The 15460-nt window shown below is 51.2% G+C and overlaps 1 protein-coding gene across 2 annotated transcripts in view; it reads left to right on the forward strand.

The window, feature by feature from the left end:
* The window catches only part of CRTC2 (CREB regulated transcription coactivator 2), a 34391-nt gene extending 20025 nt beyond the window's left edge, over nucleotides 1–14366 (forward strand). Inside the window, exons 6-14 of one of the 2 annotated variants that reach the window (XM_035098512.3) lie at nucleotides 1420–1526; nucleotides 1870–1899; nucleotides 2998–3080; nucleotides 3533–3582; nucleotides 4286–4530; nucleotides 6905–7368; nucleotides 10597–10890; nucleotides 11873–12119; nucleotides 13179–14366. In XM_035098512.3, coding sequence (XP_034954403.3) covers nucleotides 1420–1526; nucleotides 1870–1899; nucleotides 2998–3080; nucleotides 3533–3582; nucleotides 4286–4530; nucleotides 6905–7368; nucleotides 10597–10890; nucleotides 11873–12119; nucleotides 13179–13387 — 1729 coding nt within the window. In that variant the 3' untranslated portion in view covers nucleotides 13388–14366. The remainder of the gene's footprint in view (nucleotides 1–1419; nucleotides 1527–1869; nucleotides 1900–2997; nucleotides 3081–3532; nucleotides 3583–4285; nucleotides 4531–6904; nucleotides 7369–10596; nucleotides 10891–11872; nucleotides 12120–13178) is intronic. The other variant, XM_035098514.3, reaches the window with a different exon arrangement.
* Nucleotides 14367–15460: the final 1094 nt, after the last annotated feature.

The following is a 15460-nucleotide window of genomic DNA, read 5'->3' on the forward strand; positions in this document are numbered from 1 at the left end:
GCTTTGCAACATAAAACCACAAAATGCATAGCCTAATAATAATAATAATAATAATAATAATAATAATAATAATAACCCTTCTCACTACTATACATTTAAAAAACCCTATGTCACCACTTTGACAAGTCATGGCTTCCCTCGCAAGGAATCCTGGGAAATCAGTTTGTTGTGTGCGCTGAGAGACTCCCCCTGGAGAGACTGCCCCTGGTGGTGTGTGGTTGTGGGTCAAAGGAACAGCTACAGCAGGCATCCCCAAACTTCGGCCCTCCAGATGTTTTGGACTACAATTCCCATCTTCCCCGACCACTGGTCCTGTTAGCTAGGGATCATGGGAGTTGTAGGCCAAAACATCTGGAGGATGCCTGAGCTACAGTATGAGTTTATCAAGCTTGCCTGTGCCCCACCTGCCCCCTTGTTTCCACAGCAACCTCCTGCATTCTTGTGTTAGGGTTAGAAGCAATTGAGTTGCATCAGCAGAAGCTGGCTGAGGGACTTACACATAGAGTCATACCCAAGGCTTAAACAAATGCTTGGTTTAATGGAGAAAGTAAAAATAACAAAAATTAAATTAGGCTTACACAAAACACCCACACAACCAAACCACCCACCAAGAGCACACTGGGAAATCGCCCAGCACAGAGGCTGCATCATCAGCTTCACAGCAACACCTGTCGAGCTGCTCCACAGCTGCAGAACTCCAATCACTAGATCTTTCCTGACTCTTAAAGGTACAGTGAAACAATAATGACACTTTTACACAATCATTCAACATCTTGTTGCAGCTTTGGCAATTCTATAGATTTCACGCATTTGCCCTTTTTTCTATTATGTGTCACTTTTTTTTTTTGAGCTTTAAAATCTTGACCTATAAATTCCAGATTTCCAGTTTGTTGTACATTTGACTTCCCTCCGTGCTGTTCTTAATACTATCCCATTTACTGTACACCGGTCCTGAAATACCTACATTGGTCCCCAGTACGTTTCTGAGCACAATTCAAAGTGTTGGTGCTGACCTTTAAAGCCCTTAAAGGGCCTCAGCCCAGTATACCTGAAGGAGCGTCTCCACCCCCATCTTTCTGCCCGGACACTGAGGTCCAGCTCCGAGGGCCTTCTGGCGGTTCCCTCACTGCGAGAAGTGAGGTTACAGGGAACCAGGTGGAGGGCCTTCTCGGTAGTGGCACCCACCCTGTGGAACACCCTCCCATCAGATGTCAAGGAAATAAACAACTGTATGGACTTTTAGAAGGCATCTGAAGGCAGCCCTGTTTAGGGAAGTTTTTAATGTTTGGTATTCTGTTGTGAGCCGCCCAGAGTGGCTGGGGAAACCCAGCCAGATTGGGCAGGGTATTATTAATAATAATAATAATAATAATAATAATCAATAATAATAATGTTTGTCTCCCCTCTGCCCTTGCAAAGCAGAACAAATTCTGATTCCGCCCTGCACACGAGCGTGATGAACCCCAATCCGCAGGACACGTACCTGGGGCCCTCCCAGGGCGCCCCTCCTCCAAATCGCAAGAGCGGTGAGTGGCCCTTTTCCTCTGTGGGGGGAGGTGGCCTCTTCCCTCCCATCAAGGAGTGGATGGGTCAGAGGAAAGGATGGGAATGACTTTGGACGTCCTCCAATTTTGTGCCATCCAATCTCCTTGATTTTTATTTTATTTTTTTAATGTGCTGATTAGCAGACTAGCCAGGGAGACTTGGCTCTGTTCCCACTATACATTTAAAGCACTATGCTGCCCCACTGAACAGTCATGGCTTCCCCCAAAGGATTCTGGGAGCTGTTAGTTTGTTAAGGGGGCTGAAAGTCTGTTTTAACTTGTCACTGATCTTATTCTGCGCCCCCTTTCTCCCTCCCGCACCCAGGTTACTTGGATAACGACATGGATAGCAAAGGTAACCACTGTCTCCTTGCTTGTCTCCCCCCACTTCCCTTGCCTGGTGAATTTTTTAGGCCCCGTATGCTATTCCGAGAAAGGGGAGTCTCTTGCCAAAAAGGCTGGCCTATACGTTTGGGGTGCTGGGTTGCCTGTTCTCATGGTGATTAGGAAAAGGGTTTGTCTACCCCCACCCCCCACAAGCAAGGGCACTGAATATTCCCAGGCTGACTGGCGTGCCAGCAACAGCGTAGCAGTTAAGACTATGACCTGGAAGAGACCATAGTTCAAATCCTACAAAGCTTGCTGGGCTACCTCAGGCCAATTGCTATCTCTCCACCTCAGCTACCTCACAGGGTTTTTGTGGGGATCAAGTGAGGACAGGTGGGGTCAGAACCACGAACACCTACCTGAGCTCCCTGAAGAAAAAGGCGGGATATAAATGCAAGAAATTATGAAATAAAATCACACACGGCTGCAACAGAGTGGCAGCCATGGTGGAAATGTTTAAGCCGACTTGGGTGCCTTTGCCAAAAAAAGAGCATCGGCGCTTCCTTAGAATCAACACGGTGCCCCCCCTTTTTCAACTGACACCGCCGTGACCTTTTCCTGGCATTGAAACTACATCTCCCATCATGCCCTGGTAGTCTTTGTGCTCAATCAGGGCATGCTGGGAGACATGGTGTTGACCCAGCTGGGGAAGCGGCCGTTCCTTGCAGCCTTGCCTCTCAACGCCCCAGGGGTGTGGCTTTCCCAGGCTCCACCCCCCTCAGAGCGGCAGAAGGGGAGGAGCCGCAACTGGCCTGACCACCTGTCTTGTCTCCACCTGACCCCAAGGGATAGCTCAACTTAATCTCATGGGTTTGGGCCCTATGTTGGGTGAAAGATTCCGGCATTTGTGGGGGATTGGACTGGATCAGGGTTTCCCAAAACTGGGTCCCAAACTGTTTTTGGACTACAATTCCCATCACCCCTAGCTAGCAGGACCAGTGGTCAGGGATGATGGGAGTTGTAGTCCCGAAACAGCTGGCGACCCAAGTTTGGGAAACCCTGGGCCTAGGTGATCCTCGTGGTGATCCTTCCAATTCTATGATTCTGTGATATTCCTCTCTTCCAGTGTTTCCTTTCCATGTGCCTTCCATTGAGGAGAGTCTCCTGGACGACGGCAAGCAGTTGCTGAAGCCCTGGGACACCAAAAAAGTAGGTGAATTGTGCGTAGTTTGAGATTCAGACAGAGGCTGCAGCCCCCAGACACTTATTTTATATGATTTGGCATTCCTTGATCACATAGGCAATGGAACCCCATGTTGCCAGTGGGCCAGAAGTTCCCCAAATCTGTACAGTGGTGCCTCGACTTACGAATTCAATCCGTTCCGAAGGCACCTTCGTAAGTCGAAAAATTCGTAAGTCGAAAAACGCCATTGGAAACGTGATTTCCCATAGGAATGCATTGGAAACGGAAAAATTCGCAAGTCGAAAAATCCCTATCTAAAACCGCCACGGTTTTTCCCCGGATGTCGAGACATTCGTAAGTGTGCGGCCATTACCCCCATTTGTAAGTCGAAAAATTCGGTTGTCGAGTCGTTCGTAAGTCGAGGTACCACTGTATGTTGATTTTCAGTTGACTCCACCTTCCTCTTTCCCTCTCTCAGCTCTCCTCATCGTCTGCCCGTCCAAGGTCCTGCGAGGTGCCTGGGATCCAGTAAGTATCAGCACAGATTTCTATCCCGGCTCGGTCCCCAAGTTCCAGCCTCAACCAGGAATCGGGCATTTAGGGTCACCAGTCCCATGCTAGGGAACGGCCTTCCAGCAGAGAGATGACGAGCAACCCTCGCTTTTGACTCTCAGGCATCTCTTTCGAAGACCTTTTTATTCTTATAACAAAGTTTGTTTCTGGCCATTGCACACCGCCCTAATATTTTATAATTTTGCGTTGTGGGAAATACATTAATATATAAATGTAGATCCATCTGTGTCTAACTTACCCTTTTAAATGATAGGGTTGAGGATTTGCAGCAGGCTGGATATTTAGGCCTATAACAATAATGACGATGAACATGTAATTCTGTTCTTTCAGCAGAACAAATTGGTGGCACAGGATGTGGCAGGGAAAACTGTTTTTTAAAGGAATATTACCTCCCCATGTTAAAAAAAGCAAAGCACAACTCCCTACAGCTAGAAAGGATGCACGTGCGGGGTGGGGAGAGGTTTTGTGCACATTTTCTAACTGCAGGGATTTTTAATTTTTTTTTTAAATTGAGAATTGCATTAAAAATGTGATATCGAAGTGATATTGATAAAAACCTGCATATTGAAGTGATGCATTACGCTCTCTCTGTGTAAACCCATCTGAAGTCTTGAGTCCTCACTAGAATGACATCTCTCCCTCTGCCTGTCTCTTTCAGCATCTTCCCGTCCCCAGACCAGCCTGCCAACCTGCCTCTGATCCCCACCGCCCTGAACACGGGGGGCTCCCTCCCGGACCTCACCAACCTCCACTTCCCCTCCCCGCTGCCCACGCCGCTGGACCCGGAGGAGTCTGCCTACCCTAGCCTGAGTGGCGGCAGCAGCACCGGCAACCTGGCCAACACCATGACACACCTGGGCATCAGCGGCAGCATGGGGCTTGGCCCCGGCTACGACTCCCCAGGTGACACCTTGACCGTGCACAGAGGAGCCCAGCCAGGGAACTCAGGAGAAGCGCTGTGGCGGTGGGGGGGAGCCTTGGTGTGTGTGTGTGTGTGTGTGTGTGTGTGTGTGTGTGTGTGTGTGTGTAGCCAAACAGTGGGCAGAACCTGAAAGGACAGAAAATGTGGCGGAGCTGAAAGGACAGAAAATGTCTGGTCTGTAGGCCGGATGTGGGGGGATGTTTTCACCAAAGCACACCCCTGTGTCCCAAAACAATTGGGAGCTTAAGAGTGAGTCTCTGTTTCGTCCTTTGCTGGAGCATGGCCCACTGCCCCACCCATTCCGCTGATGGGCAAGAGGGAGAGATGGCTTTCCTCCAGGGCCGCTGGGGCTGCAGTGTTTAGTCGATCGACTGATCGGTAGATCGACTGCCCTGCCAACCTGATGCCCTCCAGATTTTGCTGGGCCACACCTCCCTTCATCCTCGACCTTTGGCCCGTGCTGGCTGGGGCTGATGGGGAGTGGAGTCCCACAACATTTGGGGGGCCCGCCACCAGATTCATCCATTTCAGTAGGTCTGCTCTGGGTTGTATTAGGCAAGCCCTGCTCAGAACAAGCCCATTGGGAGGAATTCAGCATAGCGCCAAGGAGATTGTTCCACCAGGCAAGCAGAGATTGCTTGTGCTAGCAGAGCAGTCTTCCCTCTCCTCCTCCCATGTGGGTTCTACACACACAAGCCTATTGTGGTGGGGGCAACAGGGAAGAGAGTGGGGAAGTCCTGTTGCACTAGCCTAAGTCCTTGGGCGGGCTTCTACCAGGGGGATCTGTTAGTTAAACCTGGCCTGTTGAAATGAATGAACCCAAGTTGGGCATGTTCACTAACGGGTTTCCTTTAGCGTCATTAGCCCAGTACCATTTGCTCTGGCAGCAACTTTCCAGGGTTTCCAGTCTTCCCCATTTGCCTGGCACCTGAATCTATGACATGGTTCTGAACCTGAGAACTTTAGCATAAGCTGGGGGTTTCCTCTCCCCTCCCATTCGGGTGGTGGCCATGTATCAACTCCCAGCCCCCTTGCCCAACTTTGGGAGTCGAGGGTCTTCCTTCCACTCCCTTCTGAGGCCCATGTGGTTGGGAGTGTGTGTCCATGCCATTTTTCTGTTCTCACCTCCATCCGTGTGCTCCCATTGCCCCCACCCCCACCCCGGTCCACGATTGCCCCACACAGGGCAGGGGGATTCATGTTCTCCATGGGTAATTGTGTGTGTGTTGAGTGTGGCGAGGGAGACGTGGGTCACACCTAACGCTGAGCTAAACCGTGGCTTGCTACGGTTTGGTGGATGTCCGGGTTCCCAGAGCAAAGATGCTCAGAGTGAAGAACACAACTGCTTTGCTGCTCCCTTGGTCCTCCTCCTCTAAAGGAAGCCATGGTTTGGCTTGGCATGTTGCCCAATCCTGGGCTCATGGTTTTTCTTTCTTCTGGGTTCGGACCTAATGGGAATCTAAATCATGGTTTAGTCCTGGATCTTACCTGAGCAGCAAGACTGGGTGGGAGCGCAATTGTCATTCCGGGAACCTACTTGTCTGCAGTGCACCATGGTTTGGTTTAGCACATTGTGCCAACCAGGGCTCATGGTTTATCTTGCTTCCGGGTTCAGATCTAACACCAAGCTAAACGGTGGTTTAGTCCTGGGTCGTACGGCAGCAACATGACCGTGTGGGGTGATCAGGAATCCCGTAGCGGCAACCATCACTCTGGGAACACACAGGTTTGCAGTACACCATGGTTTGTTTTAGCCAGGAGTCAGCAAACTTTTCCAGCAGGGGGCCAGTCCGCTGTCCCCATAGCTGCCAAGTTATCCCTTTTTTAAGGGATTTTCCCTTATGCTGAATAGGCTTCCTCGCGAGAAAAGGGAAAACTTGGCAGCTATGTGTCCCTCAGACCTTGTGGGGGGCCGGATTATATTTTGAAAATAAAAATAAAAATGAACGAATTCCTATGCCCCACAAATAACCCAGAGATGCATTTTAAATAAAAGGACACATTCTACTCATGTAAAAACATGCTGATTTCCGGACCATCCGCGGGCTGGATTGAGAAGGCGATTGGGCCGGATCCGGCCCCCGGGCCTTAGTTTGCCTACCCATGGTCTTAGCACATCCCCCAAACCCGAGCTTGTGGTTTATCTTGCCTCAGGGTTCAAACTCCATGCCAAGCTAAACCAGGGCCATGCGGTAGCAGGCAGACCAAGTGGGAGCACCTTGGCTGCAACCGTCCTTCCGGGAACCTGCTCAGCGTCGGGTGTGAACCGGGCCTGTGTGTGTCTCTCTCCATTTCCTCTCTCCCCCCCCCCCACATTTATTTATTTCGTTCTGTTCTTTCTTTTTGTCCCAACAGGGCTGTGCTCATCTATGCAGAGTTCCCTCAGTAACCCGTGCATCCAGTCCTCGCTTAGCAACCCCTCGCTGCAGGGCTCCCTCAGCAACCCCTCGCTCCGCTCTTCCCCCAGCAGCTCCTCCATCCCCTCCTCCATGAGCAACCAGTCCCTGCCCTCCTCCCTCAGCAACCCCTCGCTCTCGTCCTCCCTCAGCAACCCCTCCCTCCCCTCCTCGCTCGGCAGCCAATCGGGGCAGCCCGGCTCCGGGAACCCCGCCCTGCAGCAGCAGCAGCAGCCCAGCTATGGCGGCTCCCCTCCCTCCGCTTCCTCTGCCCCCGCCTCCTCCTACGCCCCCTTGAACGCCTCGCCCCGCCGCCGGGTCCCACTCAGCCCCTTGACCCTCCCAATGGGCGGAGACTCGAGAAGGCCGCACCCAAAACAGTTTTCGCCAACTATGTCACCCACATTGTCCTCCATCACGCAGGTACGCACGGGGCGCTCTCGGGCGCTCACTTTCGGCCTCTGCCTTTTTGAAGAATGACTTTTAATTTGTTTCTTTTCCATTGTCGTGTTCCCCCCCCCCCCCGCTCCATCTCATCTCAGCTTCCAGGGAAAAAGCACCCACCCCCTTTTCCTTCTCAGGTGGTAATTTTCTGAAAAAATGTTTCCCAAGGCCTCATTTATTCTAGGCTGCTTCCAGAACCTTTTCCCGGTTCCTCTGTTCCTCCCCTCTGAAAGATTCCCAGGGGTGTCTAAGCAGGGTTGGCAGCTCACGCAACTTCAGTGCCATTCAGATAAAAGTCGCAGGTGGATCCGTAAATCCACACGTATGTGTTTGTTCCCATCTGCTGGAGACTGTTCAGGCCCTGTGCATGTGTGATTCTCTCCCAGTCTCTGACTTCAATGACCTCATCTCTTGTCCGTAAGGAGCAGGGCAAAGCCCCCGTCTCCCACCAGCTCCTTTCTCCTGGAGAGTTGTGGCCATCTCTCTGGGTTTTGGAGGCAGCCTTTCCTCTTTGGTGCTGGTGCCCTTTCCCTTTGAGATGGTGCCAGCTGTTCACTTGAGCCAACGAAGGAAGAGATTGGTTTAAAAAGGCGGCCAAGGAGAATGCAGTGCTTTTGGGCAAGCAGCAAGCGGCCAGTCTCCTCCCTGAGAAATGTACGCAGGCCTCGGGAATGTAAAAGATGAAAAAAAAAACACGAGGTGACATTATTAGGACTCCCGTCATTCCCCACTCCCGTCCCCCAGCGCATATGCCTTGGGAACTCCTCGCATAGCCAGTTTGTAACAAAATCAGACATTTCTCTGATTGGTGGGCTAAATGAACATCTCTTCCATCTCCTCACTTCACCCACCTGGGTCTCTCGGCCTGGCCGGAGACTATTTGAGGGCTCCTTGTAGGAGACGTAAGTGCAACCCTGCAGGATCAGACCCAAACACGCGTCTATTCCAGCATCCTGTTCTCAGAGTGGCCAATCAGGGAGCCCAGAGGCAGGGCAGGAAGGCACTTGCTGTTACTCGTAAGAACAGCTCTGCAGGATCAGACCCCAGAGCCCATCAAGCCCAGCATCCTGTTCTCAGAGTGGCCAACCAGGAGCCAGACTTCCAGCGGGGGGGGGGGCGGCGGCTTGGCACAGTGCCATCCATGCCCCCCTCGCACCAAGCACAGGGCCCAGCCCGACCCTGACTTTAGAGCTATGAAATTAACAGAGATGGGCCCAGTGGGTAGTGGTGAGGGTCCGTCCCACAGCCCTTAAGGCCCTTGACCATTGCCAAGCCTGCCCAAATGGCAATGCCAAGCCTGGCCAACAGGGAAGTTGCAAACAGGACCTGGGTACCACCTTGAGTTCCTTGGTGGGGAGAATGGCAGGATGTAGAACAGGGGTCAGCAAACCTTTTCAGCAGGGGGCCAGTCCACTGTCCCTCAGACCTTGTGGGGGGCCGGACTATACAGTAGTCCCTCGACTTACGAACTTAATCCGTTCCGAATGCACATTCGTAGGTCGAAAAGTTCAGAAGTCGAAACGCGGCTTCCCAGAGGAAAAAAAGTATTTGGAAAAATTCGTAAGTCGAAAAAAACGCATTTAAAGCCACCAACGCTTTCCGTTCGGATGTAGAAAAATTCGTAAGCGTGCGGCCATTTGTCTCGTTCATAAGTCGAAACCTATGGATGTTGAGTAATTCGTAAGTCGAAGGGCCACTGTATTTTGGGGGAAAAAATGAAAGAATTCCTATGCCCCACAAATAACCCAGAGATGCATGTTAAATAAATAGACACATTCTACTCATGTAATAACATGCTGATTCCCTGACCGTCCGCGGGCCGGATTTAGAAGGCGCTTTAGTTTGGGGACCCCTCTGTAGAAAATGGACTGTAAAAAGCAGCAGTACTTTTTACCTCTATATGCCCACTAGGTGGAGCTCTCGATCTCTCCCTTTCCTTCCCTTTCCTTTAATCTGGTCTTTCCACTAGACTCCTGAGTGGGCTGTACCATTTCAGGCTTGCGGGTAAGAGCGAACCATTCCTCTGGGTAACACAAAATTCTCTGCGTTAAAATAAAATAGATATGCTCCCTCAGCCTGCGTATTCATGCAGGAATAGTTTTGTTTAGCTATAAGCCATAGCAAAACAGGAAGGGGGGGGGGGAGGCAGGAACCGTTCAAGAGTTGAACCATGAATTTAGTTATTCCCCAGGCAACAGCGCAAATAAGGAGATGTGTGCAGTAACATGGTTTTCATGATTAAACAGCAAAAAAGCATACAAACTCAGTAGGTGTGACTAAACCTCCAACAGATTTCCCCCCACAGGGATCTTTTATAAAGCAGACAGAGAGTTGTATATAATTGCCAACCTCCCCCTGTGGCAGTTTTGCAAAATACAAGAAGACATTGTGACTTCTTATTAACCAGGAAGACATTGAATCTTAGCTCCGCGAAGCATTTCCTACATGGAGCTGTGTAGTTACTTTAAACAAAAAAACACTTCGTGTGTGTGGCAAATATCTATTTTTATTAATACATGTCCAGAGATTTCCAGAAACTCAGGCCCAATGCAAACCAGTAAACACACCGAAATAAAAGAAATGCTTTTAAAATCTTAAAAGGGAAGAAAAGGAAAAAGAAGAAGAAGAAAGGGAAAAGAGAGGGAGAGGGAAAAGGCAAAAAGGGGGAGAAAAGAAAATGAAAGAAAGGATAAAAAGAGCTGTGTAGTGATTTTTGAAGCAGATTCATGGAGGAGCTTTGTTGTCTGCATAGCTGCTGGTTCTGATGGCTTTGCAGGAATTAGCAGCCAGGGGAGAACTACTGTTGCGCTCAGCTCCTGTTTGCGGACTTCCCCTTGAGGCATCCATTGGGTTGCTGTGCAAGCAGGATGCTGGACTAGTCGACCTCCTTTGGCTTGACCCAGAACAGCTTGTCTTTAGAATTGCAGGGAGTGACTCTCTTTTTGAGGGAACATTAAAAGGTTCCGTTCCCAGCCTGCAGTCTGAATTGGTACAGTCTGCTGTCTTTTTTTTTAGGGGGGGGGAGTTGACCTCTGAACTCTCCCACCACTGAACCCTCTGCACCCTGCTGCCTCAAGAGTCGGCCAGAGCTTGAGCTTGGCTGCGGGGAGGCGGCGGGCAGCAGCGTAGGGAAGCCCCTTCCCTCCTTCCCCTTGCGGCTGCAGACTCTCTCTTAACAGGACTGGAACGCCTCTCTTCCCTCTCCAGGGGGTTCCGTTGGACACCAGCAAGCTGCCGGCCGACCAGAGGCTGCCCCCATACCCCTACAGCCAGCCGGGGATGCTCCTCCCGCAGAACCAGAAGTCCCTCCACCAGCCGCAAGGGCCGGCCTCTCAGCAGGGGCGCCAGCCTGCCCAGCACCAGCACCAGCACCAACACCAGCAACAACAACAACAGCACCAGCACCTGCAGTCCCAGTGCCCCTACCCAATGCATTACCAGTCCAATTCTATGCTGCAGAACCAGTTCAGCCAACAGCTGGGTGACTTCGGCCTGGGCAACGTGAGTACTTGGTGTCGCCTCCCTTTTGCGCCTGGGAGTTATAGACTTCTTCCTTCACCAGGGCGGGTTGCAGCAATAAAACACAATACAGTCATACCTCAGGATACGTCCGCTTCATGTTGCATCTTTTCAGGTTTGGCACGCCCGTGACCTGCACGCATGTTGGGAGATTCATTCCCCGTGTGCAGTCATAGGTTTATTGTGTATCATATGACTGTATGTGTTTTCATTCCACAGAGTGGAAGTGACATAGACAGGATGCTTGTCTTACTGTGTTCCTAAGTGGAACTGTTGTTCCTTTGCTCTCTCTCTCTCTCTCTACTGGATGATACTAGAGAGAGAGGGAGCCATGTTCCGTGCTCCGTGTCCGTTTATGTGTAAATAAACTAGCTTAGCCAGAATGCTGAGTTGCTGTGGTCTGTTAACGCAACTGTGCAAGTATCAGCAAATGCTAAGAGTGTGTTGATGTACTCCCACATCAATCACTGGAAGTCCGGGGGCTGAGGAAGGCTCGGATGCTCCCGAACAACCGCCCAGGAAACAGGGAACATGCCAGTTGGGCATGTGTCTCTGCCAGGGGTCTCTTTGCACATGCGCAGAAGCACCGCATTGCATCACACGCGTGCGCAGGTGCGATGCTTCATGTTGCGGCCTTTTCATGTTGTGAACGGGCCGCCAGAACGGATCCCGTTCACCACATGAGGTACCACTGTATTAAAAGCAGCTCAAAGCAACTCTCAAACAGAAATAAGGTGGCTCCTAAAATTGCACACCTCAAGCGCTGGCAACTCCTTGATTCCAGCCAATTCATAAGGCAGCTTCTTCCTATCTTCCCATACTAAGCAGGTGAAGCGAGGGGTGGTTTTCTGGGCTTGCCTGCCTCAGGTATGTGTGTCTGCACAGCCCGTCCTCCCCCCCCCCCCCCATCCTGCAATGTAGCACCAAAACCGGCCCAGGCCCACTCCAGCCTTCCTTTCCGCAGTTCGATCAATACGGCTACGTGGACAACATGAGCGGAGGCTTCGCGTTCAACAGCAACACCTTCTCGGACGACCTGGGTGCCTTAAATTACTCGCAAGGCGACAACATGGGCTTGTCAGGCAGTGGGACCACGAACACCACCAGCAGCAGTAGCAGCAGCAGTAGCACGCACGACCCCCACCTGCTCAACCGCCAGAACCTGAGCAACTCGAACCGCCACGGCCCCATACCCAACATCATCCTCACAGGTAACGGGAGAGAGAGGGGAGGAGGGAGCACCTCGGGGTGGGGTGGGGTGGGGAAAATGTATGGACAGGTAGCTTAATATTTCCGGGCAGTAAAAGTAACAGTGAAGAGACATTTTTCCAGATCCGCCGTCTGAAACAACTGCCTCACTTCATTTCTTGGGCCGGCTCTGGTAACTGCGAAGGCAGAGCATAGCCATTGTGGTCATTTTAATTGACTTTAATTGATTTATTAAATTTCTGCGCCACCCTTCATCTGAAGGTCTTGTGGTGGTTCACAAGATAAAAATGCAGGATAAAACCACAAAACAGAATAGCACCACACACACACCAGCCACATTTAAAAGACACTAGAATCAGCCCAAGGCCTGGTGGAAGAGAAACGTTTTCGCCTGGCGAAATAGAATGAAGTGTAACACAAATTATAGTAGCCTTTGATAGCTGAATTTGTCTAATGATTTTATTACTTGTACCCTGCCCATCTCAGTTGCCCCAGCCACTCTGGGCAGCTTCCAACACATATGAAAATATAAAACATTGAAGATTAAAAACTTCCCTAAACAGGGCTGCCTTCAGATGTCTTCTAAAAGTTGTTTAGTTATTTACCTCCTTGACATCTAATGGGAGGGCATTCCACCGGGCGGGTGCCACTACCGTGAAGGCTCTCTGCCTGCTTCCCTGTAACTACACTTCTTGCAGGGAGGGAACCGCCAGAAGACCCTCGGAGCTGGACCTCATTGTCCGGGCTGAACGATGGGGGTGGAGATGCTCCTTCAGGTTTACTGGGCCGAGGCCGTTTAGGGCTTTAAAAGTCAGCACCAACGCTTGTGCTCGGAAACATACTAGGAATCAGTGTAGATCCTTCAGGACCGGTGTTACACTGTCCTGGCGGCCGCTCTGAGTCATGAATCCAGCTGCCGCATTCTGGATTAGTTGTAGTTTCCGAGTCACCTTCAAAGGTGGCCCACGTAGAATTCCATAATTTAACTATGCACCGTGTGAAGAAGAAACTTCTCCGTGTCTGATCATCTCTTTTTGCTCTCCAATCCTTCCTTCCTCTAGGAGACTCCCCACCTGGGATCTCCAGGGAGATTGCCACCGTCCTGGCGGGCATGCCGGGCTTTGAAATGGACTCCTCCTCCCTGGGTCTGGATGAGGACCTGAGGATCGAGCCGCTCACTTTGGACGGACTCAACATGCTGAGCGACCCCTACGCCCTGCTGACCGACCCGGCCGTCGAGGATTCTTTCCGCACCGACCGACTCCAGTGAAGGAAGGGAGAGGGGCGCAGCGCCGAGAAGCGCCTCCCCTGCGAGGCGGACCCTCTTGAGCCACGGAAAAACAAAAGGACAACTTTTTTGCTTTCCTAAAAAACCAGAGTCACTGGGCAAGAGGGGCTGGGGAAAGCGGAGATGGTGTTTGCCCACCCTGCCTTTCCACCCCCAACTGCAGTCTCACCGTCCCCCCATCCAAGCTTAAACGCCTCCTAGGGTGCTCTGGGACCGGACTTTGCAACGAGCACTTGCAATCCCAGGTTATAGGGGACCGGGGCAGGGGTTGTCCCCCCCCCCCGGGGGGGCAGGGAAGAAGCTTCTGCACTGTTTAGAGGTGGGGGGCAGACCAGGAGTGTTTTCAGCATCCTCCCCAAAGCGGGAGAGAACGTATGTGATCTAGGTGTTAGTGTTCCAGTTCCCTTGAATCGGGGTGTTGGGGGGCGCTCGCATTCATGTGAATCCAAAGCAAGTGTCTGCCCTCCCTCAAAATTAATTCCAGCCATTTCGTTTCCCCAAGTTTATTCCTGTGTATATTTCGTACCTGCACCCGATAGCTATAGAGACTTTCGTAGCGTGCAGAGCATTGGGGGGGGGGTTACGTTCTCGGTTTCTCTCTCTCTTTTTGGTCTAATCATGTTTTTTAAAGAAATTATTTTAAAGAAAAAGCAATTATGTACATAACTGCCCTTCTCTCCTGCCCCCCCCCAGCCCTCCTCCTGAGCTGCCATGTACATGTTGGGGAGAGGAAGAAGGGGGGCGGGTTCTCTTGTAAAGCACTTGTAACTTTGCATCCTTATCTGTCATGAGGTCTGGCTTCTGTGCTTGAGTTCGGGGCGGAGGGGGGGGAGCTCCCCGGAGAAAGTGGGTGGGGTTCAGCCCATTCCTCACCTTCCCTTCCCCTCCGCCCCCACTGTGGAAGAGATAAACCAGAGTGATTTTATTATTATTTTTTAAAATATATGTTAATTATAACAACGTTCCGTCACTGATTTTGTGTGGTTTTCCGGGCGGCGGTTCATCCTGCCAGATCGGGGTGGGGACTGTCCGCTTTTTCCAGAGCAGCTGCCCAAACACTTCTGCAAAGCCTGCAAGGAACTTTGGGAGCCCATCGGCCCCTGGTTTTCAGAAGCCACTTGCTACGTGGTCTCGGTGAAAGAATAAAACCGGTGCAAAGTTCTCCGGACCGGTTTCATGGGATTTGGGGTGGAATTCCTGGGCACACGTATTGACTAAGGGAAGTACTGCCGGATCAGGCCACTGGCCCATCTAGTCCTGCATCCCTATTCTCTCAGGGGCCTCAATGGGGCGCCAGAGCGCGAAAGCAGCCTCCCCTCCTGCGATTTCCAGCCGTTGGTATTCGGAAGCAAAGCGTCTCTGACCCAGGGGCAGCCCAGGCGGCTTGAAGCAAAACAGAATATGTCAGCTCTTGGCCGCCACCGCTTCCGCAGCCAGAGACGAGGGGGCAGCAGTGGGCTCCTCGGATGCCAGATCTATTGCCTGGGGCAACTGCCACACCTTGCCTCATGGGTGGGCTGGCCCTGCTCTGACCGTGGAGGTAGCTAGTAGCCATTCCTAGCCATATATCCTCCAAGAATTTGCCCAGTCTTCAAAAAACATCTAAGTTCATGCCCATTATTGGCATTTGTGGAGTGAATTCCATAGTTAAACAGCAGCACGGAGCTTTCAGGGGTGATATGATAGCCATGTTCAAATATATGAAAGGATGTCATATGGAGGAGGGAGAAAGGTTGTTTTCTGCTGCTCCAGAGAAGCGGACACGGAGCAATGGATTCAAACTTCAAGAAAGAAGATTCCATCTAAACATTAGGAAGAACTTCCTGACAGTAAGAGCTGTTCGGCAGTGGAATTGGCTACCAAGGAGTGTGGTGGAGTCTCCTTCTTTGGAGGTCTTTAAGCAGAGGCTTGACAGGCATATGTCAAGAATGCTTTGATGGTGTTTCCTGCTTGGCGGGGGGTTGGACTGGATGGCCCTTGTGGTCTCTTCCAACTCTATGATTCTATTATTCTCTGCCCTTGATTTTAGTATGCAGCTGTTCAGTTGGCCAACTA

Source organism: Zootoca vivipara, chromosome 16, assembly GCF_965207765.1.
Source record: "Zootoca vivipara chromosome 16, rZooViv2.hap1.1, whole genome shotgun sequence".
Taxonomy (NCBI): domain Eukaryota; kingdom Metazoa; phylum Chordata; class Lepidosauria; order Squamata; family Lacertidae; genus Zootoca; species Zootoca vivipara.